Here is a 23426-nt window from a genome sequence, read left to right as displayed (position 1 = left end):
GGGAGCGGGAGAGGAGGGGGTGAAGCCGAGCGCGCCCTCCGCTCCCTTCAGCCCGCGTCACGTGACCCGGCTCCTCCCTCCTCCCCCCTCCCCTCCCCGAAGCGCCGCGGCCCGCGTCACGTGATGGGGGCGGGCGCCGCTGGGTGCTTGTCAGTGCGGCGCCGACCCAGGTAAAGTTGGCTGCGCGGGGCGGGCGGCGCGCGGCCCCTTTAAATCCCGCCCCCCCCTCCCCGCTCCCCCCCCCTCCCCTCCCTGCACCCCCCCCCCTTTCTCCCCCCCCCTCAGCTCCCCCCCGCTCCCCCCTCCCCTCTCCCTCCCCCCCCCCCGTCCCCTCTCCCGCCCCCCCTCCCCCCCCGCGGCCCTGTCCCCGTTACCGGGCGCCTCGCGGCCTGCAGGGCCGTGCCGGGCCGCTCCGGGCCGTACCGCCCTCAGGTGAGGCCGGGCGGGGAATGGCGGCCGCCGCCATGAGGGCGGAAGCAGGGCCCGGGCTGGCGCCGCGCTGCTCGGAGCTTTGGGGGGGGGGGGGGGGGAACGGGAACGGAGCCGCCCCGCCGGGCCCCATTGTCCGCCGCCGCCACCGGGGCCTTCAGCGGCCGCCCCGCGGCAACGCGCTAACAATGGGGCGGCCCCGCGCTGCCCCCCCCCACCCCCTGTCCCCGCCGGCCGGGCCCCGGTACCGGGGCCGCGAACAAAGGGCCCCGAACCCCCGGGGGGGGGGGGCGCGGAGCCGCGGGGCGTGGGCAGGGCGCGGCCCCGGGACCCCCCCGGGAGCCCCGATCGCCCCCCGGTGCCTCCCCGGTTCCCCCCCTGGGCCTCCCCCCCGCCTCCCGTGCGGGCCCCGTGCCCCGCGGCAGCACCGGGCGGGCCCCCCGGCGGCCTCCCCGCCGCCCCCGGGTGCTCCCGGCCCATCCCTTCCCCCCCCCCCCCCAGCCCTGCCGCACGTGCCCGTGACCGGGGGGGGGGCCCGCGGGGTCCCGGGGCCGTGCCGGGAGCCCCGGTAAGGAGCTGGGCTGCGCCCCGTGCCCGCAGCGCCTCCGCTCCCAAAGCTTCGTTGGACGCCTCGCGGCCCCCAGGCCCCCCCTGCCCGGGGCTGTGCAGGCAGCGGGGGCTCTGCAGAGCAGCACGGGGCCCCCCCCCGCTGTGTTGCCTCCCCGGGCAGCCCCGCAGATTGCGGCCGTGAGGCTTCTCCTGCACCCTAAATCCCGGTGAACACCTCGCTGTCCTGCTGGCGTGGGGCAGGCCGGGCACAACGTGGTCCCCCCCCCCCCCCCCGCCGGCACGGCTCGGCCGTGGGTGTGCTTCGGTCAGCCGGCCGTGCCCCCCCCCGCTGCCTCCCTCTTGCTGCACATATGTATTTTTTTATTCCTTTTTGAACAAAAAGAGGTAAAATGCTTGATAAACGCTGCTCTGAACTCGCTGTTGGACTCGTCGTTACCTGTGCGCTGCCAGCCCGGGTGTGGAGCCAACGTCGGGGCTGGGATTTGTGTTCAAAAACCGCCCAGGAGCTGCGCCGAAGCGCCCCGCTGGAGGGATGGAGCCCCAGCAGACAGAGCCCCATCTCGGGGCACCCTGTGCTCACCTGGAGGTCTCTGCAGCACCCAGGCCTGCTGCTGCTTCTGCCGTGGCTCTTCCTCTGGTGGTTTTTACACTTAAAAAAGCTTTAATGCTCACCAAAACTGAGCAGAGCGCGGTGGCTGTCGAACAATGCCCGGCGCTGCCCGGAGGCTGGGGACAGCAGCGCGCTGTGGAGCCGCAGCATCGCTTCCCCTTGGGCCCGTGGTCCTGCTGCAGGATGGGTTTAACGGGGGGCCTCGTGTCCGCACGAAATGCGTGGGGCTGGGTGAGACAGGGCCGTGAGGAGAGAGAAGAAATTCCGTGGGGAAGGAGCACAGGAGGCGGCGTTGGATGTCGGGAGCGCTGGGGCTCGGTGCTCCTGGCGAGGTGCTGGCTGCACCCAGCCGGCCCCAGAGGTGGCGTGGGTTCCCTCCCGCTGTGAAAACCTGGAGGTGCACGGCCAGAAAGCTCCGTTCTTGCGTGGGCACCCCCAAAGGGCGGCCTTTGGAGGTTTTGGGGGAGGCTGCGGAGTGCGTGGAACCCCAGCACGAGTGGGGCGAGGCGCTGGTGTGAGCCGTGGGGGTCTGCCACGGTGGGGAGGTGCCGTGGGGTCCCTGAGCTCCCACAGAGAGGGCCCCCAGCCCCACTGCTCTGCGCTCACAGACTTCAGCTTCCCCGGGTCTCACAGGCCCGTTGGCTTTGCAGCTTTTCCACTTTTCCCTCTTGCGCCCTGGGCCCTGCTCTGTGGTGATGGTGACGAGGAAGGCGTCGGGTCGCGTCCTGCAGGCTGCGTTTCCTGGCTCAGGTCTCCTCCCGCGGCCCCTTCTGTGCCCCAGGCCTGGCAGCAGCAGGAGCAGAACCTGTTGCTTCGGAGGGGGGCTCAGCGGCTTTACCAGCAAACCCCAGCGCTGTGGGGCTGGTGATTGTTGAGGTTTCGGGGTCTCAAGAGCAGCAAGGCCTGCCGAGCGCCTTGGGACGTGCCTGGTGCCCCTTGCTTTGGGGACACCGTGGGCAGGGTGAAGCCCTTCACCTCCTGTAGGACTCCATCCTCCAAACCCGGGGCGTGCGGCTGTAAAACTTCACATCCTAGGGATGCTCCACGGCTCCTGCAGGGATTTTTGGCCTCAAGCAGCCCACGGCAGCATTATTTACTGTTACTCCATGTCGGCACTGGGTTCGTTTTTGGGGTAACTTCAGCATACTCGTTAGAAGACAAATGTGATGTTCCTGGATCTGGGGAACAACTGGAACAAGAAAAAGCAGCTGGTTCTACCGGGATCATATTCCTGTACAAACAATCCCCCCAGGCCTGCAGCAGCACCTTTTGCCGGCAGGTTTTTGCTTCCTCTGCACCAAATTTAAGCCAGGAGAGGGGAGAGCTCAGGGTGCTCAGCTGGCACACCTGAGGCTCTCAAAGCAAAGCTTCTCGCAGCGCTCCTCGCTGTCGGTGGCGACCCCGTGCCCGCTCGCAGGCACCTTCTGGCAGCGCGTGGCTGAACCCTTTCCACGGGGCTCCTCTCCTCGATGCCAGGCTGCAGAGGGGGCGCGGTGGTGGCCGTGTTTGCCGCAGGGCACTTGGTGGTGGGGGGCTGGCTGCAGGAGCCCGCGGCAGCCCCGGGCACGCAGCGGTTTTGGGGAAGCGTCGGGAGGGTGGGGCCGTGCCTGCTGCCTCGCTCGGTCGCTGCCTGGTGTTTTCAGTTTCTAACAGCCTGTTCTCTCTTCTCCCCCGCCCCACCGCAGAGCTCTACCTTGTAAATACTGTTATTTGTATATACTGTAAATGATGACATCGGTGGGCACTAACCGAGCCCGGGGGAACTGGGAGCAGACACAGACACAGAGCCAGACACAGCACAAGCAGCGGCCGCAGGTAAGGGCAGCGTCCTTGGAAACCAGCTGCGCGGAGGTGGAGACCTGGCGCTCCCGGCCGGGCGCTGGGCTGGGTGCAGGCCCACAGCTCCCGGGGTGCTCCTGGGGCAGGGCGGGCGCCTCCGCCTGGGTGCTGCCTCCCCTGGCTTTGTAAACCTTTGTAAAGGTGTTCACAAATCCCCCAGGGGTGGGAGACAGACGGAGGGGTTCGGCCAACCTCTTGTCAGTGGTCTGTGGGGACAGGACGAGGGGTGATGGCCACAAAATGGAGCCCAGGCAGTTCTGCACCAACAGGCGAAAGAAATTCTTCACAGAGAGGGTGCTGGAGCGCTGGGACAGGCTGCCCAGGGAGGCTGGGGGGTCTCCTCCTCTGGAAATATTCAAGGCCCATCTGGACGCCTCCCTGGGCAGCCTGCTGTAGGAAACCTGCTTGGGCAGGGGGGTTGGACCCGATGATCTCTGGAGGTCCCTTCCCACCCCTCCAGTCCTGTGATTCCCTCCGGCCGTGCCCTGTTTGTTTTACCCAACGGACGTGGCCGCGGGGCCGTCTGCAGCTTGGCTCCATGTCCTGGTGCTGCCTCCAGGTGGAGTTAGGTTCGGCGGCTTGGGCTCGCCCGTTGCAGAGGTCGCCCGGCGGTGTTTCCCTTTCTCCTGGGCTCCCCTCCCTCGCTCCTCTGCTCCCTGCCTTGCTTTCTGCAGCTTGCCTCTTCCCGGCCCTCGTTTGCGCCTCGTCCTCGTCACCTCGGTTCCTTTCCAGCGTCCTCGGGAGCGGCGCGGCCTTCGGAGGAGGGCGAGTGCGAGGCGTGCCGCGCTAACCCCGCTCTCTTTTGATGTTCATCTCTTCAGGCCACTGCGGAACAGATCCGACTTGCACAGATGATTTCGGACCACAACGACGCTGACTTTGAGGAGAAGGTGAAACAAGTGAGTGCGAACCCGCCGGGAGGGCGAGGGCAGTGGCAGAGGGCAGCGAACGCCCCCGGGGCAGGGCAGGGCAGGAGGCTGCTCCCTGGGCTTCCTTAGGCCACCGTGATTTTCACGGCCCCGCGTGCCTGCTGTCTTCGGCCCCAAAGCACAAGGCTCAGCAGCATCCCAAGGCACGGAGCTGGGAGGCTAGGTTGTGGGGAAACTCGGTGACTCAGAAATTCCCACCCTCGGTTCTGGGGATCTGCTTCTCGTTCGGGGGCATAATTAAGCTGGGGAGGCTGGCACGACTGCCAAACCCCGTCGTTCCTTCAGACGCTTTCTGTTTTGGGATGCAGTTTGCTCGCCTCGTAAGAGAGCCGGGGGGCTGTCGGTGCTGTCTTGGTTTGGGAACGCGCTGAGCGTGGCGGTGTCTCTCCTACAGCTGATCGACATCACAGGCAAGAACCAGGATGAGTGTGTGATTGCTCTGCACGACTGCAACGGGGATGTTAACAGAGCCATCAACGTGCTGCTGGAGGGCAACCCGGACACGGTAGGGTTGGGTGCTGTAAATCTGGTGAGGCCTAGCTCGGTGTGGCTGCCTGTTTGGAGCCGAGCTGAGCCGTACAGTAACGTGCAGATAAACCAGAATGACTCACGAGGAGCATGGGAAGTGTGGTTATCTCCGGGCTTCTGAACGTTGTAGGTTTGGAGAGAACAGGAGCGTGGCCAGCCTGGAATAGGGAAATGGAGGGGAAAATGTGATAAATCCACCTGCTTCCTATTCCTTCTGAATCCGAGCAGTTGTACGGATGGCAGCGTGCTGGTGGCAAAGCTTTCACCCTGCCGTGAGCGGGAAGTAACTTCTCTTTTCTCCCAAGGGCTGAGAGACTTGTGGTGAAGGGCAGGTGTGGCAGCAGCGGTTCCTTTCTGTTACTTGGGCACTTTTGTTTCTCCGGCCCTAAATGTTTCCTCCTCGTCCACAGCAACTTGCTGATTTTCCTGTGCCGCACATTTTTGGGTCTTTTTGCCCTTTCTGTGCCAGCAGTGTTTTCTGTCGAGTTAGGTGAGCCAAGGTGAGCTCTGTAAACGAGTGGGAGCTCCTCCATGAAGCACACAGGCTGTGGTGAGTGCATCGGACACAAATCCTGCTGCAAACCAGCAGAAAGCTGCCGAGCCTCAGACCCTTCCCCACCGTGGCTGAACAGATCTCCCAGCACACCGAGATGGGACGGAGCCAGCCAAACTGCGAGCAAAGCTGAGGCTGTAGCTAGCGCTCCAAACGCCGTGCACTAGCTCTTTTTTTCCCCCTCTTTATTAGCCGTGAGGTAGATGGATGGCTTGGACAGCTCTGTGTTGTCTAAGGCAGCTGCTTCCCAACATCAGGTGCTCTGCTAGCTCTGGCAGCGGCCGAGTTCAGTGTGGTGCACGTGAGGATCCTTGCCTTGCCTTCAGAGAGCCCTTTCCATCGCTAACTGAACAAAACAGCTGTTGGAAAACCCTTTTAGGAAGAGGGGTGGCATGAACGTGCATCGCTGAGGCAAAGCTCTGCTCTGACTGTGTTTTCCTCCACGTCCCTTGTAACCAGCTGAACGCCAAGGCCCTGCTATGGCAGCAATTACTTTTCCTCGATGAGCACATTGCTCACGAAAACAGCGCTCGGGGTAGCGTGCAGCAAGCCACGGCGTCTCCTTTATTCGAGCAGCTGAAGCCCCCCCAGCAGCGCGAGATGCAGGGCAAGGCACGCTCGCTGTGGAGGATTTGCAGAGGCAGGAGTGGTGTTGGCAGAGCAGAGCCCTCGAGTGGCTGCCACTTCTTCAGCCTGCGGTGCCCTGGGGGCCCTCGGGCTGCTACCCGCAGCTCACAGCGCTCGGAGCTGCTTCTGGGCTGGGTTCAGCTGGTGCAGCAGTTCCCTGAAAGGGGTTTCCTGGTAAGGAACAGACTTATTAATGGCTCAAACGCTCACCTGCTGAGCTAGTTACTCATAATTTACTGTATTTCAAACGGGAGGGGAGCCGGCGTGATCTTCACGTTGAGTTAGACTCTGCTTAAAATCGCAGTATTCCAAGGAAACATTTTCCTGAATTTCCTTCTGAGCCAGATACCCACGGAGAGAGACTTGAGAAGCCCTTGGTTTGAAGGCAGTTTGTGCCTCTAAGGTTTTTTGTTACTGTCCCTGCATGTTGCCATCCAAACCCAGCTGTTTGTTTATCTGCCAGTTATGTTTTCAGGTGCTCGTCAATGACTTGTGACTATTTTAATTATTCTACCAGTGTGCAGCATCAGCTTAAGAATGTGAAACCATCACAGAGTGTCATAAAACAAACCCGTGTGGGCTTAGAGCAGTAAGCTGGAGGCGTGCTCAAGTTTTTACAGCCCAACTTGGGATGGGTTGAACTCGCCTGTGGATAAACTCTGATACTCTCCTCTGTGGGATCGGCTGTTCAGGGAGGGGTTTTCTTAAACAGCTGCTTTTGGGAGAATAACTCACCCGGAAATGTTGACTGCAGAGCACTGGGATATTTACCTGGTTATTGCGGCAGCTCCCTCAAAGCAGTGAGCTGTGTGCAGGGCCAGCCTTGTTCCTGCTGGACAGGGTGAAGCCTCCAGGCTTTGAGCTCCAGTATTACGCCCGCTTTGTTGCAGAGGCCCAGGGATCAGTGCAGAAATAGAAGGAGCCATCTCCTCGTACCTCCTCTGGCATCCCAGCCGGCTGTGCGAGCACCCTGGGAAGGAAGCAGTGCTGCGTGTTGGCAGATGGTCTTTCCCAATGAAATTAGGCTGGAAACAATTTGTTTTCCGGAGTTATGTTCTTTGTAGGCTGTTGAAGCATGCGTGTATGTTGCATCCAGCGCTGGTCAGCCCGTGATTAACTGCTCTCCCCTTTGCAAACCTTCAGCATTCCTGGGAAATGGTCGGGAAGAAGAAGGGTGTCCAAGGACAGAAGGAGAGCGGACAGACAGAGCCCAGTGAAGAAAGCAAAGAAAACCGGGAGAGGGATCGGGACTTCAGCAGACGACGTGGCGGGCCGCCGAGGCGGGGGCGAGGTGCCAGCCGTGGAAGAGAGTGTACGGACCTGCCCCTTCCTAACACCCCTACCTAGCCGTAAAGCTGCTCGGGCAGGCACAGCTTTGGGGAGAATCAGCCTCGTGTGTGTGGCGACCTGTTTGAGGTGCACCCTTGGGTGCTGCGCTCGGCATCGCCGGGTTAAGAAAAGTTTCGGGAGCCACCACGCTTCAGTGTCCGAGGTCTGTTCTTGTGTCCTCCCTAAAGCAGGAGGAATCCTGAAGGTTTCTTTGCTTTGTTCTCTTCCAGTTCGGGGCCAGGAGAACGGACTGGATGGTGGCAAGAGTGGAGGCTCTTCTGGAAGAGGCACGGAACGAGGGAGACGGGGACGTGGCCGAGGCCGAGGTAGGCGCTGGGCTTCGGGTCGGAGGGTGGGAGAAGGACGGTGTCAGCGCAGCTCCTCTGTGACGTGCCTCTATCAAAGGAATTGCCAAGCCAAAAAGAAGCACCTGATTTTTGTTCTTAGGGTTAGGATTAGTGCCTGCACCTTGCTTCCCTGTTTTAAGCATGGTAGGAACAGCAACGTGTTCTTGTGTCCCGCCCGGGGAGGTGAACTGAGCCCGGCTTTATCCTACAGAGCTGGGATAGCAGAAGAGCTAGGAGCCTGTTGGCAGGTGGGCAGGCTGCTTGTCAGCGACAGCACCTGGATCTTCCTTGTCCCTGCACATGTGTCTCTCAGCACCAGTGCTGTGCAAACACTTGGCTTGGTTTTTAAAGGCTCGGTGGCAGAAATTCATTTTTCTCCAAAAGCCGTGCTGCTCAGGAATTGTTGCCGAGGACACAATGCAGAAATCAGAACCTGGGGTCCGGTATTTATGCTTTGTGCCAGCTGGAAACCTCATCTGAGCCTGGAATCGCGCATCACTAATTACACTGCCAGCCAGCTGAGGTCATTCATGTACATATAAAGCCGCTGCTGGAAACCCCATCTACTCGGGACGATCCTCAACGCTTTATATTCTGGGCATCAGAACTCCATATGTTGTTCAAATGTTTCTTCTCCCAGTGGCGCAGAGCCAAGAGAGATGCTCAGCAGCGTGTGTGTGTTTTACAGGTGGCTCCGGAAGGCGGGGGGGAAGATTTTCTGCCCAAGGCATGGGGTAAGTTTCATTAGGACACGCCACGGCAAAAAACACAAAACCTTTGGGTGTGAATACTGCCATTTGCTTCACTCTTCTGCCTTTTGTTGTTGTTTTTAATGAAACAAAAACTGCACCATGCTAACTTAAATTTGGAAGGGCCGCTGTAGCTGGAGCATTCCTCTGCTGAGCAGAGCAGCCTTGGGGGAATCTCCCAGCTATAATACAGCACGGATACCATCAGCTGTTTTTAAAAATGTTTAGCAAGAGGGAATAACAAATTCTCTTCCCTGTGTTTCTTACAGAACTTTCAACCCGGCTGACTACGCTGAGCCGGCCAGCACGGACGAGAACTATGGGAACAGCAACAACAACACGTGGAACAACACTGGCAGTTTTGAACCGGACGATGGCACAAGTAAGCAGCCTTTAAGCTTGTTGCTGTTGTGTTTTTAGGTCAAAAGTGGGGTTTGTGTCCCTTCGGTCGTGCTGAGGAGGTTCTGGGCAGGTCTTAGGCTCGAGGGTGGTGGAATAGGTTGTTGGTTCAGAGCTGGAATTCAGTCGCTCGGTTTCTTTGCATCCAGAGGTGCCTTTGCTTTGAGGAATATCCAGTGCGTATTTGGGTTTCCTGTGAAATAATCCTTGAGGTTTTAGATCTGACTGTAAAGGCTGCATCATGTCGTTTGTTAGGGCTGGCAATTTGGAGCTGGATGGTTGTTCAGGTGTGATCTTGTGCGTGCTGTTGCTGACAGAGGCCCAGAGACACTCACCTCAGGTGTATTTCCCAGCAGAAGCTGTGCTGCCTCTTTGCAGAAGCATTTTTACAGGCAGGAGTGTGATAAACACACACAGGCTCCCTGGATGTTCAGTGCATCCTCCTGAGAATATTGCTCTGAGTTCAGATGTTGGGCTCGGTACGGGGAGCATTCACATTTAGTGGTCATCTTGCTCAGGTTGCTGCAGGGTGAGAGCCTGATATAGAAGTTAGCCAAAATGAAACCTTCATTGCTTCCCTGCTGGAACCAAGCACTTCTCTGCTGGGTGGTTGCAAACACCCACCTGCCCTTGCATGTTTGAGGCCCCCCCGCAGCAATCTTGTACCACAAACCATTTCTACGTGACACGAGTGCTCAAACATCACGTTTTGGTTATAAGAACCATTCACAGCTCCACGTTAATGCTGCATTAGGCCAGCTTCGTATTTCTTGTGTTTGCTGACAAGCTAATAGCTTGGCAAAGAGCAACGCAGGATTGAGAAGTGCTGTCCCTTCTGCTACGTGTTGTTAGTTTAGACTTTGTTTTTCAGAAAAAAAAAAAGCTTTTCTGAAAGGAGAAAGTAGGCCTGGATGCGTAAAACTCTAGCAGACTGAGAGATCATTCTGCTGATGGCTCTAAAAACTGAATGGCTTCATTTCTAAATACCAGAGGGATGTAGTATAGGAGTCTGTTGGTTAAGGGCAGTGGGGGCACGTGTGCCTCTGGAGGGAAAAGCAAAAGGAGCAGAGCTCCGTGTGCTGCAAATCGAGCTGTCTGGTCTGAGCAGACATCTGTGTGTGCTTTTCTCTGTCCGTGTTTTTTGGAAATACAGAACAAAGTGGTTTAGAGCATGGTTGGAGTGGAATAAAGACAGTTTCTGACACAGCAGTTGGGATCTGCTCTAGAGTTACAGCGCAGCCCTGAAGTTTATCGTTCACCTGTGTCGTGTGTGGTCATTTTGTTCCTGTAGCCTCAGGCATCTCTTTGAATTAACAATATCCACAGGTACAATGTGACTGATGTACGTGGGGGCAATGAAACTCTTTCATTTAAGTCAAAATTTCACTGGTTGTCTTTTTCTTTTCTTTTCTTTTGTTTCAGGACTTGATTTCATTGGGGGTGAGGGGTCAAATTATCCCCGAAAATTTGACACTGCTCCTGGTACGATACATCCAGGTGCACTAACTGCCCCGGATACCTTTACTTTATAGCTTTTTTTTTTAAACAAACTGAAATATCTGTGGATATGTCATTCTTCTCTCTTAATTTGTTCATTTTAATGAATTTTGACGTTTGTTCTGACTCTGCTTTTACTAATGCTGACACCTTGAATATAAATTGGGAGAGGTTAACCTGCATACTTGTGGATTATGTAAATTTTGACTTCAGCCACTGCTTCTCAGCACCCACGGCAGCGCAGTGTCCCCAGCACCGACAGAGCATCCTGCCCCAGGGGAAGCACGAGGCAGCTCAGCCCTCTTCTGCCCATCTCACATCCAAAGAGCTGTGACTTGCTGTAGTCCCCATGCCATTCCCTTGCCTCTGCAGCTCGCTCTGCAGCAGTCTCTCCGCTCGCCTCCCCGCTAGGTTCCAAACGCTGCTGTGAGGGTGATTGTGCTGCTCAGCTGTCTCAGCGCTTTACCTCTGCTTACGGCTGCCTCCGGACCGCCACGCTGCTTCCCTCCCAGCAGCCCTGCAGCCGAAGGCGGCCACCGATCTGCACAGAATCGTAGAAACAAGGGTGGAAAGGACCCACAGGATCACCTAGTCCGACTGTCCTAGCACCGATGCTAAGCTACTAAATCACATCTCCATTGAGACAGTCGGATGAGCAGGATGCTTGATGGCGAAGCTGCTCGGTGCCTGGCCAGTTTATTTCCTGCTTTTATCTTGTTATGCCTTAGGAAGCCAAGAGAGACCGATGGGCTGATCCCGTTGGCCCTATTAAGCCCACCTAATCCCATTAGTGCCCCTGAGAAGGCCCAAAACATTTAACCAGTGTCTTCTCTTCTGGTCGTGGTCCTGGGCACCCTGCTCCGGGTGGCCCTGCTTGAGCAGGGTTTGGACCCAGAGGTCCCTTCCCACCTCAGCCCTTCTGCGGTCCCTGAGGTCTGGAAATCCAGGCTGAAAGCCCTTCTGCTTTGCTCCTTTCTTTAGAAAAAGAAAATCCTGACACGATGGGATTTTGGTTTTCAGCAGTGGTTGCAGCAAGCCTCTTAGTTCACCGTGCCGCCGAGCGGCACGCCGTGGCTTAAATTACCTAAATTACTTACACCCTCCTCTGCTGCAAGATGGGACACTCAAGTTCTGCCTAAAAACATAATCATATAATCAGATTTGCAAGCCCCCTTTTCCTGCCTGGAGGAGCTTAAAGAGATCAGCTGCTCCTCGAAGCTCCCTGAGGGCAGGGAGGGGTTCCCCTTGGGGTTCCACTCCGAGGTGGCCGTGGCAGTGGCAGCGCCGCGCTGCTGCTCCCCACACGGCTCTTCCAACAGGGAGAGAGACGCTTGGCTTCTTTCAGAGCAAACCAACTAAAAAGCTCAGCACACCGTGCTGCTCAGGGAGCTTCCTGGAGCATTCCCAGAGAATGCAACGAGTGTCGCATGAGCGGGCAGGGCTTGGGTTCCTCGTCCCTCTCTCTCTGGGTGCCTGGCACCAGCAAAGCCCCATCGGTGGCTGCTCTTCGCCTGCAGGATTTCTTCCCGCTTTCCTTGCTGCTTTGCTTTTCTTCTCCTTTCCCCCCCCACGTGAGCAAAGCTAAAGCCGAGCCCTGTGCTCTGCTCCGTGCACAAACTCTTTGGGACCTCTCCGAGCCTCCTGCTCTCCCCCATGGACTGCAGTGGGGTGAGGATCCCGCAGCTCCTGCTTTCCTCCCAGGGATTTTCCGATCCCTGCAGCCTTCCTGCTGCCCATGAGTGAGGGCACAAACAGGCTGAGGAATGGGGGAGGCTGTTCCTTAACCCCCGCTGTGTGTTGGGCTGGGTTTGTCCAACTCTTCCCGGTGCTTCTGTCCCGGGAGGAAAGGGTCGTGAGCCTCGAGACTCCCAGGAGCCAGGGAAGTTGTGTTAACGTCTGCATTTCTAAATCAAACTAAACAAAAATAACCCAGGAAAGCTTCTTGGATTAGTCCAATATCAGGTAAAGAAAAAAGAAAATATTTCTTTGGTTCTCTGAACACCCCACCTGTACATAAGCAGTTTGGATGTTTTGGCTTCAAAATTGGAGTGTGTATGGGGAGATCTACTGACCTCTTCCCCCCCAAAACCCAAGAGCCTGATCGTGTCCTGCAGAAGGATCTGCAAAGCCCTCATTCCTCACGTGCTGGTTTTATGCTGTAAAAGGCTTTCAGCTGATAAAGGGGCTGATGCCAACTTGTTCTGTCCTTGTGACTCCCTCCAGAATTAACCCCCTGCCTTTTCTTGGCTTCTGTTCACCTGCTTTGCGTGGGCTGAACCAACCTGGGCAGGGGGCTTTCTTTTTTTGCCCTATGAAATTTGGGGATGGAAAATGCTCCCACTTTCTTCCCACAGCAAATTTTCATTTGCCCAATGGTTTGGGAAGCCACCACACACAGCTCAAAGTACTGGGGTTTAAATGGTGGTGTCTGTGGGACCGAACAAGTTGAAGATGCAGCCAGGCAAAGCTTTTTTTTTTTTTTTTTTTTTTTTTTCCCTCCCTCTGATAAATCTTGCTTGTCTCGCACTTAATTGTGGCTGAAATCTTGTGCTTTTCCCCCGGAATACCCTAAACTTCCTCACTTGGAGCATTTCTCCGAAATTGGACCCAGAACACTGATGGGTTGGTTAGCCCCAGAAACTTTCCTTTCAGATTCCCATTCCCCTCTCCGTGAGACTTTGACACTTTTTTTGGGGGGGAACAACCATGTGAATGGTTCGGTTGCCCCTGGGTGCTGCAGAGGCTCGAGGCTCGGCCGGGGGGGGTCCTGTACAAGGGGGCCCCGCAGCAGAGGTGCTCTGTCCAAGCTGCTGGGGTCACACCAACTGCTCGTGGGTGCTGCTGCCGTAGGAGGGGGGAGAGCAGGGAAATGGGATGAGGAGGCTGGGGACGGTGCCGGGGCTTCCTCGCCAGGCTCAGCTTTCCTGTTTGGTGCCGGGGGGCGCGCGCGCTGCCCTAGCTGCTGGCCCAGGGCCCCCCCTGGTGCTGCTCAGCCCGAGCCAGGCTGGGGCAATCCCCTCGTGGTAACTTGCCCGTGAATTTTGGGTTGGGGTCGGCTGCTTGAACTTGTCTGGTTGGCAAATAAAAGTCCTCTCGGCTGCTTGCAAAGCTTCCCAGTGCTTCCCCGGCTCTTGTAAGCGGAGCTTTGACGCACGCCTAACTTCTCTGCCTCTTGTTGTCCTTCAGGTGCATGGAGGGCAGCGACGGAAGAATGGGGCACGGAGGACTGGAATGAAGATGTAGGTACTCCCCGAACCCCTCTCCTCCGCGTGCTGCTGGCGGGGTGCTGTCCTGCCTGTGTACGCAGCCAGGAGAGAGGCACAAAGTCCACCCTCTGCGTGCTCCGGGCATAGCCCAAACCTCCCAGCTCCAGGAGCTCTGATGACTGAGGAGAGTAAATATTGCTAAAACACGGGCGTCCCAGGAGCCCAGGCCAGCAAGGGATCTCCTGGAGCACTCAGTCTGGTCCCCTTATTTCTTCCAGCAGCATTTTTTGAATTCTTCCATTAACTGGCCTTGCTCTCTGGCTTGTCTTGATGAGCTTTGTTCTCCACCTGGAGCCTCAGTTGAGTCAGTGGATGTTATCACCTGCTGTTAACACCTGTCTATCGGTTTCTTCTGATTTGGGCTCCCGTCCCACTCCTTGAACCAAGGGAGAACTTCTGGTCTTGCAGATGGGAGCAGGGTTGGGCTTTTTAGCAGCATTACTAGTTTTGCATGCTCATTTTAGCTAGCCCTACTGAATGGGCACGAAGAGAAAGCTTTGGCTTTCCAGGCACTGTCTGAGGGAGGCTCTCCTGCTGGGCTTGGAGGCGCAGGCAGCTTCCGTCTGTTCCAGCCAGGTCTTTGCTTAAAGAGTGTCTTGGTAGCCCGTCTTGCCTTCAGTGTGTGTGATATGCTCTCAGAGATTCCTCTGCTGTGGTTTTGTTGTTAAACTCCCGCAGCTTAGTTGCTGGCAGCTCCTCAGGCTGGAATAGAAGCTGGGTGTATTCAGCTGAACGCTGAGCTCAGCCTCAGGTGGTTGTTAAACCTCCCCTTCGTTCGTTTTTGAGCAGCGTTGTTTTCCCTTCCACAGTTTAAGGAGATCTGTTGGTATCTGGTCAGATCACCCAGGTGAAACCAGGATTGTTGGAAGCTAAACTACCAGTTGGAAGCTTTTTTTTCCTTTGATTTCTTCAGTAATGTCTGCACCTAAACCCATGCAGTGGGTTTTGCAGATGGGTGCTGAACACCATGGCTTTGGAGCACCTGACTAAATCCACCCGGGGTGCTGGGGCCTTGTGGACTACAGGAAATTTGTAGAGGGATTTATTTTTTTTACTTAGGGGTGATTTGTGCACTTGCCCAAGAAAAAATCTGCAGAAAGATGATTCTGATGGGAGCCAAACGCTGAAGTTTTAAGACCTAATTCCTTGAATCATCCCGGGGCTGTGTCTTGTGGGCTTCCCTCGGAGTCCCACCATGCTGGTCTGAATTTTGGAATTCCTTTTTCCCTCTTTTATCTTTCAGCTGTCTGAGACTAAGATCTTCACTGCCTCCAACGTGTCTTCAGTGCCTCTGCCCGCAGAGAATGTGACAATCACAGCCGGACAGAGGTGAGAGCCCACGGCGATACCAGTTTTGCGGGACAAGTGGCACCCAAGTCTCAGAGCAGTTTGCCTTTGGAGGCTAAACCTTGCCAGCTAGATAAAAACGCAGCAGCTCTGAATGAGCTAACACGTATTTAAGTGTAGAAGTTGTTAGAAAGTCTGGATTACAGTGCTCTTCTAGGCTCTGCCACTGGTTCTTCAGATTTTGGGCATTTGCCAGTGCTTAAGGTATGTGTTCCATGATGTAAACAAGGCTGTGCAGGATGTTGCCTAGTCTCTGTCCTTTGGAGGTTGCTAGTGGCAGTTGTGAGCTGAAGTTCTGCAGATTGACTGGATGTTTAAAGGAAAAAGCACAAATCATGTGGCTGGAGGTAGAACGCTGCTGTAGTAAAAGCAATGTGACAGCTCCCGCTCACCTCAGCGGGTTGTCTTCTTTCTTCATCCAGAATCGACCTTGCAGTACTGCTAGGAAAGACTCCCTCTTCCATGGAGAACGAGTCAACAAACCTGGAGTCATCCCAGGCTCCTTCCCTGGCCCAGCCGCTGGTGTTCAGCAATTCCAAGCAGAGTGCCATGGCCCAGCCGACCTCTGGGAACTCCTTCTCCCACCACAGCATGGTAAGGAAATGCCGCTCGCTGCCAGCCAGCGGGCTTGTACAAACGGTTTCCCTGCTGCTCGCTGCCTGCATTTGGGCCATGTGGGTAATTCCAGTTCTGACACCTGTCTGCTTCGCGTGGCAGAGTCCTCCACTTGGGTGATTTGCCAGTCTGCTGTAAGCAGAAGCATGGAACCCATTGCTTAATTAGAAATAAATGGGATCGTTCCTGCCCTGCTGCCCTTGCCGGGCTTGCAAGTTTTCCTCTTTCCTGCTCAGAGGGAAGGAGAAGCTCTTGCAATCCAGAGGCTTGCAAGTTTGTCAGTTTGAGACTTGGAACTGGCTGGGGGGTTGGTGTGGGGTGAAGTGCTAGCAGCTCTGCGCTGATGGGTGAAGAGAGGAGCTCTTGAATCTGAGTTGGTGTGCGCAGACCTGGGAACGTGCTTTGTCATATAACTTCAGCAAAGACATTGTGCATGAAATGATGAGATGGTTCTGAGCCCCCTTCCTGACCTGCCCCAACGGGAAAGCCAAGTTCTAGTGGTGGCTGTCTTGTCTGGTGAAGCCGAGTTTATGTGTGTAATTCAGTACATTTTAAAGATCTGTCTGTTGACTGGGTTTGAAAGCCTCCAGGGCGCTGCACGATGCAGCGGATTAGGCAATAGATGGAGTTACCTGGGCTTGAGCATGATAAAGGCAGTGAGACAAGTGTGAGGCCTCCTTGCTGATGGTGTCTGTGTACCTGAAGCTCAAGGCTGTTAAACGGAGGCACTCGGTGAGAAGCAGCAGGGTGCAGAGTTCAGGCTTGTGTTAGGAGATGTGCCTGCCCTCTGAGCAGGGGAGATGCTGACTTTGTTCCATTGCTGAAATTGCAGGTGAGCATGCTGGGGAAAGGGTTTGGAGATGTCGGAGAGGCCAAAGGCAGCAGTACCACGGGTTCTCAGTTCCTGGAGCAGTTCAAGACAGCCCAGGCTCTGGCTCAGCTGGCTGCTCAGCACACCCAGCCTGGCAGCAGCACCACTGCTTCCTCCTGGGACATGGGATCCACTACGCAGACCTCGTCTCTCGTGCAGTACGGTAAGGAAAAGCAGCTTAGGTCCTCAACGGGGGACGCCTTCTGTGTTCCCCCAGATCTGTAGAAGCGTGCTGCAAACAGCAGGGTGAGGGATTTGGAGGAGGAACAGATGTTCAAACCCTTTGACCAAATGCCCCTCAAGTTCGCAACCAAGCTAACTTTAGCTTGGGGAAATTAAAAGAGCCACAGGTGCAAGTTTGTGTAAGGCATTCCCTGACAAGAGCAAAGTGTAGTAGTGCATCCAAGCCTTTCCCTGTTCCCTTTATATGGGGAGCAGGCAAACCACAACCTGTTGGCTGTTCCAGGCAGCCTCGGGGCCAGGGATCTGGGGTTCCCAAGCCCTTCACTGTGCAGAACTTCTGCTGGGTGTAAAGCTGTGTAACAGGAGATCTGCAAGTAGGTGCTTCCAGCAAGCGCTTCCTGAACACAAACACTTGTCAGTCTCGTCTCGCTGCTGACCTGATGCATCTTTTAAAGGAATGTGATTCTGGTGACTGCTAAGTGCCAAGAAGTAATCCTGCCTCTGGGCTGGCACGAAGGGGTAAACGCCAAGGAAGAGAGGCTCGTGCTTTTCACATGAGATGTTGAGCCCTACAGGCCTGAATCTCAGAAATGCTGCGGTTGGGTACTACTGCCATTTCTTTCCGATCGTGCATTTCATTTCTTGCCGTAGAGATGTGGCTGTGGTTCAAATCTAAGCTGAAGAAAAATTGAGCCCTGTCCTAGCTGCAGTCAGTGTTGGCAGCTCCCGATCTTTTCAGACAAGGAGCCACAGAGGAGCGTCGGAGGGAAGAGGAGCTGTGTATTAATGGGCTGTGCTCCTGGCTGCTTTAGGCAGAGGAGGGTGGTCCTGAGGCTGGGGGTGCTGCTCGCAGGGTGCCCTGCATTTTCAGGGGAAAGAGCAGGCAAGGAAATGCAGCAATGTTGGCAGAGAAGGGGGAGAAAACACTGCCAAGCCCGTGCTGAGCAGACACGCGGTGCCTCCACGCAAGGGACCTTAAAGTCTGTTTTTTTTCTGGGAGGATGGAGGACTCCTGCTGTCCAAGCTTGCTTTGTCCCCTGGAGATGACGGAATAAGTTGTGGGGACAGGGGCTTAGAAGTCTCAGCATGGATGGTGGTGAGAGTGCAAAGTGAGGAGCAGGGGTGCTGGGCTTCTCTGCGCCCTCATTTTAAGGGACCCCAGGAGGTGCAGTGTGAAGTGATTTTATTTTTCCTGATAGTGAGAAGTGTCAGAACTTGCTTCTGTTTTAAGGAAACGCAGCCTAACTCAGCTCTCTGCCCCTGGCAGATCTCAAGAACCCGACGGACTCTTCTGTGCATAGTCCCTTCACCAAGCGTCAGGCCTTCACGTCAACTTCAACCATGATCGAGGTGTTCATGCAGGAGAAGCAGCCCGTGGTGACTGCCTCCACGACCGTGCCGGCACCCCCTTCTTCGCCGCTGCCCAGCAAAACCAATCCCGTTCCCCAAATGTCCCCGGGCTCCTCAGACAACCAGTCCTCCAGTCCCCAGCCAGCACAGCAGAAGCTGAAGCAGCAAAAGAAAAAAGCGTCGTTAACATCCAAGGTGCAGAGCGATGGTGGGAAGGAGGCGTTGTGTTGTCAGAGCTCCAGCAAGCTCCCTTTGTGCTGCTGAGGGAGAGGCTGCTCTTGGCCTTCCTGGGGTTGGCGTTGGCTCTTTGGGGGGCTGGAGGAGGGGATGATGGAGATCAGTTGCCTTCCTGGGTTGCACAGAGTAATTCAGAGGATGTGAGCCACCGCTGTGCGGTGGGACTGGGGGAGCTGGAGTCATTTTCTGTGCTGATCCCGGGGAGTGATTTAGCATTTCTGTTTTCCCTGCCTTGCAGATTCCTGCACTTGCGGTGGAAATGCCTGGCTCAGCAGATATCTCAGGGCTAAACCTGCAGTTTGGGGCATTACAGTTTGGTTCGGAGCCTGTTCTGGCGGAGTACGAATCGACGCCCACCACGAGCGCCGCCGTTAGCCAGTCCCCGAGCAGCCTGTACACCAGCACCGCCAGGTGAGGACCCCCTGAGGAAAGGGGTGATTGATTGATCCGAGCAGGGAACAGCTCTCCTCGTGGGCTGCGGTCACACTGCATTCTAGTAGACCCTTTCTGACCCTGCCCGTGGTCGCAAAGGGGGGACAAGGTATGCAACAGCAAGGCACAAGTTGCCAGCAGGCTTTCGGGCAGTTCTGTGACCGGTTGGCCTCGGGTGCTTGTACAAAAACCAGAAGTTTCCTGCAGAAAACTGTTCTGCTGGAAACACTGGAAGGGAATCCCGGGCCCAGCTGCTCCTGGTGAGCAGGTTCCGTGTGCTTCCCACGGGCTTTTGCCTGGCACACCGAGATGTGGTGCAGGAGGACTACCTACAGGTGCTGATGTGCAGCCAAAATAAATTTCTCCCACCTTCTCTTGGGCTGCCACTCGGGTATCTGGTCCCTTGAGTGCTGGGACCTGAGTGGTGACAGCTCATGAAACGTCACCTGGAGCAGAGCAGCGTGAGGCAAGCCTGCAGCTGGGTGCCAGCACCCTCCTGCAGCGGGGTCAGCTCTTCCCTGGGTCTGCTCCTGCCCTTGGCTGCGTGGTGTGGCTCCTCCGTGCTGGGGCTCGGGGCTCTTTATTTTGAAGACTTGGAACAGTGAGCCCGCAGTCTGTGTCAGCAGCTCGCAGACAGGGGTGATTTGGAGGAAAACAAAAACTTTTTGTTCTTTGTAGTGAATCTTCATCCACAATTTCGTCCAATCAAAGCCAGGAGTCTGGTTACCAGAGCGGCACAATACAGACAGCAACATTTACCTCCCAGAACAGCGCTCAGGGACCACTGTACGAACAGAGATCCACCCAGACGAGGCGATACCCAAATTCCATCTCCTCCTCGCCCCAGAAAGATCTGACCCAGGCCAAGGTAAGCAAGCAGCGTTGCTCATCCTTTCTGCTGAGCAAGTGTGGTACGAAGCACTGCCTCGGGGGAAGCCAAGTGTTTGAGCGTGTCTGATCCTCCAGCCTCACCCCGTGGCGTGTGGCCTCTGGTGAGAGCTCTGCTGGCTGGTACCAGAGCCCTCAGTTACGTGACTTACCTGGGGCTGGGCCGCTGGGGTTAGCAGAGGTTAAGTGGATTGCGGGCCATGTTTCGTGTCACGCGTAATTACCCTGCAGCAGAGTGACACTGGGGCTGAAGATTTAGTGTTATCTGCAGGGTTTGATTCTCACATGCTGTGCGGGTTCAGTAATGTTGATTTTTGGCTAGCTTGGGCTTGGGATGTTGAGGCAGCCTAACTGCCAGCAGCAGAGATTCTTCTTGCATGTCTCCCAAACGTGCTTGGGGCTCACGTTGGTGCTGGACTAGCTGAGCTAGGGACTGACCCCAGTGTGGTCTGATGGCATTTGGTAGCGTGCCCTTTTTCACAGCCGAGGAGGGAGTGTGGGCAGGGGTTGACATTAGATCTGCCTCTGGAAATGAGCAGCTGCAATGCCCAACACTCTTTTATTTATTTTTTTTTCCTCAGAATGGTTTCAGTTCCGTACAACCCACGCCATTACAAACCACACAGGCCGTTGAAGGTGAGTCTGCCAGTGCCGCGGGTGTCCTGGGCCTCTTGTACTGCTGGGATTCTGTGCTTTGGATGAAAAGCTTCACCTGGGCTAATAGGAAGTCCTTCCCGTGCTGAACTAAATGCTGCCACTCACACTTTGCTGCCACTCACATTTGTTTACCTGGAACTGTTCAGCCTTCTGCTGGTGGTTCCATGAAATCCTTGATGAGTTAGCCCTCACATCTTCTCCCTGATGACAATAATTACTCTGTGAAAAGCTCCTCATTGGCAGGGCTTGAAGCTCTTTGCAGAGCCATTGACCCTATGTGGGGGTACTGGGGCAAAGCGAGGCACAGAACACAGTGACACTGTCACAAGTGTGAAACTGGTTGGCAACACTGAGACCCCCAGACCTCCCAGCTCCTCTGGATGAACCTTTGCTGATCCTTGCCACTGCACTGTCCTCTGTGAGCTGCCCCTAACCCAAAGCTCTTTGTTCACAGGTGCTACAGGCCCCGCAGTCAAGTCTGATTCCCCCTCTGCTCCCAGTATCGCGCCTCTCAACGACGGGGTGTCTGCGTCGGCCTTGCTGACAACAGCCAGCCAGCACTCGACAGCTCTCAGCAGCCTGAGCCACAGCGAGGAGCTCCCCAGTACAACGACCACCCAGCTCAGCAGGTGGGCACACGAGGTGGTTTTCTGGGGAGGCGAAGTGTCCGAGTGTTTTGTACGGGCTCCATGCAGCGGGGAGGGGGAGATGCATAGAAACGACTCGTCCCATCCCAAGGTGCCTCCTCCAAGAGGTCTGGGTCCAATCTAGAGCTGGTCGGCTGTTGCAACAGCCCCAACAACTTGAAAGTATCCAGAGTTAGATGAGAGGAGTGACCGTGGGGCTGGTCCTTCCACTGGGGAGGCAGACAATTCCCTTCCTTTAGGGTGGTGCAGGTGCTCTGTCTGGGAAGCCTTGCCAGCTCGAGGCCTGGGCTGGGAGCTGCTGGCTGTGTTGGGATGCACCTTGGTGCAGCTAGGCCTCGTGGGGTTTTTGGATGTGATCTCATCAGGGGATGTACTTTTTCACCACATAGCATAGGTGGGGAATGGGATCTGGTGTGGTGCTACCAGTGGAGACTCTTGCACCTCGGCTTGACAGCTTTTCTGCTCTCTCTGCAGTACGTTACCCACCCAGCAGAACAGTCTGTCCTCATCCACGTCCTCTGGGCGAACGTCAACTTCAACTCTTCTGGTGAGTCTGGGTGTGCTCGAGCACCGTGCACCCCTCTATTGCTGTCCAGATACTGCCTGTGCACCCCTGGCTTAAGGCTTTTACCCCCCTTGCCTGTTTCAGACACACTAGCAGCTTCTCTCAAGCCTGTAGTAGATCTTAAAAATGACATGGAGGTGCAACGAGATGTCAGAGCAAATTTGTAGCTGCTGGAGTGTTGCTGTTCAAACATTTACTGCTGGAGCTCCTGCTGTAGAGCCCTGTGTTCTTGGCTTCTGCCACAGAATAAATCTCCTCGCTGCAGGCGTGGCGTTCAGTCCTGCTTCTCCCAGCAGCTCGATGCGTTGGGACACAGCAGCGTGAGTGGCTTGGAAGCGTTAGGGGTTGGCTGCCTCAGGACTTTGGTCTCAGGCCAGGTGCAGAGCAGGTTTCTTTGTAGCCTGCAGCAGCCGAGTTCACCGCAGGCTATCGGGAATGTCTGGGAGCAGGCAGAGCTGCACGATGCTCTGCACACATCCTGCAGTGTTTCTGCAGCCAGTTACGTCAGCCCGGTTCCCTCACTCTCTTCTCTTCCTTCCCCAGCACACAAGTGTGGAGAGTGAAGCAAGCCTCCATTCTTCTGCTAGCACTTTCTCCACCTCCTCCAGCACAGTATCAGCTGCCCCGCCAGTCGTCAGCGTTTCATCCAGTCTCAGCAGTGTCAGCAGCCTGGGCCTCAGCCTCAGCAGTAACTCCACGGTGACAGCCTCGACTCGCAGCTCCGTTGCAACGACATCAGGTACTTGCCTGGGAACTGCCGAGTGAGGGGAGGCACAAAGAAACAGTGAAGCACAGACCAGAACCTGTGTGACTCTTCCTTTCTCTTCCTTCTTCAGGAAAAGCCCCTCCCAATCTCCCTCCTGGAGTCCCACCGTTGTTGCCTAACCCATACATCATGGCTCCAGGATTGCTACACGCCTACCCGGTGAGTGGGACGCCCACCTCGTGCCACGGGGGCCTTCCTAGTTCAGCCTTCAGCCAGCAGGGAGGGACAGGGTGCAGCAGTGAAACCAAACCTGCCCCCAGATGGCCAGGCAGATCGAGCTGGTTCACAGCATGAGCTAAAGCTGGTAACAGCAGCCCAGCAGGGCAGCCTGGGCCAGGAAGCTTGGACCTGCTGTTCCCTAGGTAGTGGCAGAGGAAATCCATGTACCCTTGTGGGTAAGGGGCTGTAACTGGTCACCACACAGCAGGTACTGTCTGTCCGTTCTCTGCGGCCTTCCCAGCCTTTGGGGAGCAACAGCCAAAGTCGGAGGCTCGTAAAAGTATGGAGCTGCATAGCTGTGTGCTGTGACAGAAAAGAGAACAAGGGAGACAACTGCCACGGAGGTTAGGGCTATGTCACAGCTTTCTTTTGAAGATGAAGCCGTATTTCAGTGTTGCAGTAACTTCTGGAGGAGAATTGTTGAGTGCCTTTGCAGTCGGAGGCAGTGGAGTTAGGCATTGGTGCTCTCTTCCTCTGAGCAGCTTGGAGAAACTCTTTGCAGCATCAGTCTTGCAGCAGTGAATGCTGACTGTCTGCAGCTGCTGTAACCTCTGATCTGGCTTTATCCAATCTTCATCTGAATGCTGAATGTAAAATTAAATTAATCTGTGTCCCTAACATCATCTGCTCTTTTTCTAGCCACAGGTGTATGGATATGATGACTTGCAAATGCTCCAGACGAGATTCCCGTTGGTGAGTACTGAAGGCTGACGTGCACAGAACACTTCCACGTTCCCTAATAGCTGCCCGTGCTGCATGCCTTGGGTGCACAGCCCCCTCAGGCTGCGAGGAGGAATTGAAAAGCTGGCAGAACGGGTGCTGAGTGCATGCACCTCTTTGGCAGTAGGAGTTAATCGATTGCTCCTTCACGCTCAGGAACTGCTTGCACCAGTTCAGGGAGCAGTGCTGATGCCCTTAGCAGGGCTAAGGACCACGCACGCTGCTGCAAGCAGAGCTGTGGTGTCCAGCAGTGGAGT

The 23426-nt window shown here is 56.0% G+C and overlaps 1 protein-coding gene across 10 annotated transcripts in view; it reads left to right on the top strand.

Moving 5' to 3' along the window:
* Positions 1-104: 104 nt before the first annotated feature.
* Positions 105-23426, top strand: part of UBAP2L (ubiquitin associated protein 2 like) — a 29286-nt gene continuing 5964 nt past the window's right edge. For 4 of the 10 annotated variants that reach the window (XM_082780723.1, XM_082780718.1, XM_082780724.1 and 1 more), the window contains exons 1-22: positions 105-170; positions 3295-3424; positions 4270-4347; positions 4772-4882; positions 7229-7397; positions 7645-7740; positions 8450-8495; positions 8780-8892; positions 10332-10406; positions 13593-13645; positions 14916-15001; positions 15442-15613; positions 16467-16668; positions 17956-18233; positions 18514-18686; positions 19386-19575; positions 20177-20231; positions 20707-20881; positions 21374-21446; positions 22008-22203; positions 22301-22389; positions 23089-23142. In XM_082780723.1, coding sequence (XP_082636849.1) covers positions 3335-3424; positions 4270-4347; positions 4772-4882; positions 7229-7397; positions 7645-7740; positions 8450-8495; positions 8780-8892; positions 10332-10406; positions 13593-13645; positions 14916-15001; positions 15442-15613; positions 16467-16668; positions 17956-18233; positions 18514-18686; positions 19386-19575; positions 20177-20231; positions 20707-20881; positions 21374-21446; positions 22008-22203; positions 22301-22389; positions 23089-23142 — 2574 coding nt within the window. In that variant the 5' untranslated portion in view covers positions 105-170; positions 3295-3334. Of the gene's footprint in view, positions 171-348; positions 433-983; positions 1206-3294; positions 3425-4269; positions 4348-4771; positions 4883-7228; positions 7398-7644; positions 7741-8449; positions 8496-8779; positions 8893-10331; positions 10407-13592; positions 13646-14915; positions 15002-15441; positions 15614-16466; positions 16669-17955; positions 18234-18513; positions 18687-19385; positions 19576-20176; positions 20232-20706; positions 20882-21373; positions 21447-22007; positions 22204-22300; positions 22390-23088; positions 23143-23426 lie in introns of those variants that run through there. The other 6 variants (XM_082780726.1, XM_082780725.1, XM_082780722.1 and 3 more) reach the window with 5 other exon arrangements.

The sequence above is a fragment of the Aythya marila genome (assembly GCF_965140915.1).
Source record: "Aythya marila genome assembly, chromosome: 29".
Classification (NCBI taxonomy): Eukaryota; Metazoa; Chordata; class Aves; order Anseriformes; family Anatidae; genus Aythya; species Aythya marila.
The sequence above is the reverse complement of the archived record's forward strand: the minus strand, read 5'-3'. Positions and strand labels throughout refer to the sequence as shown.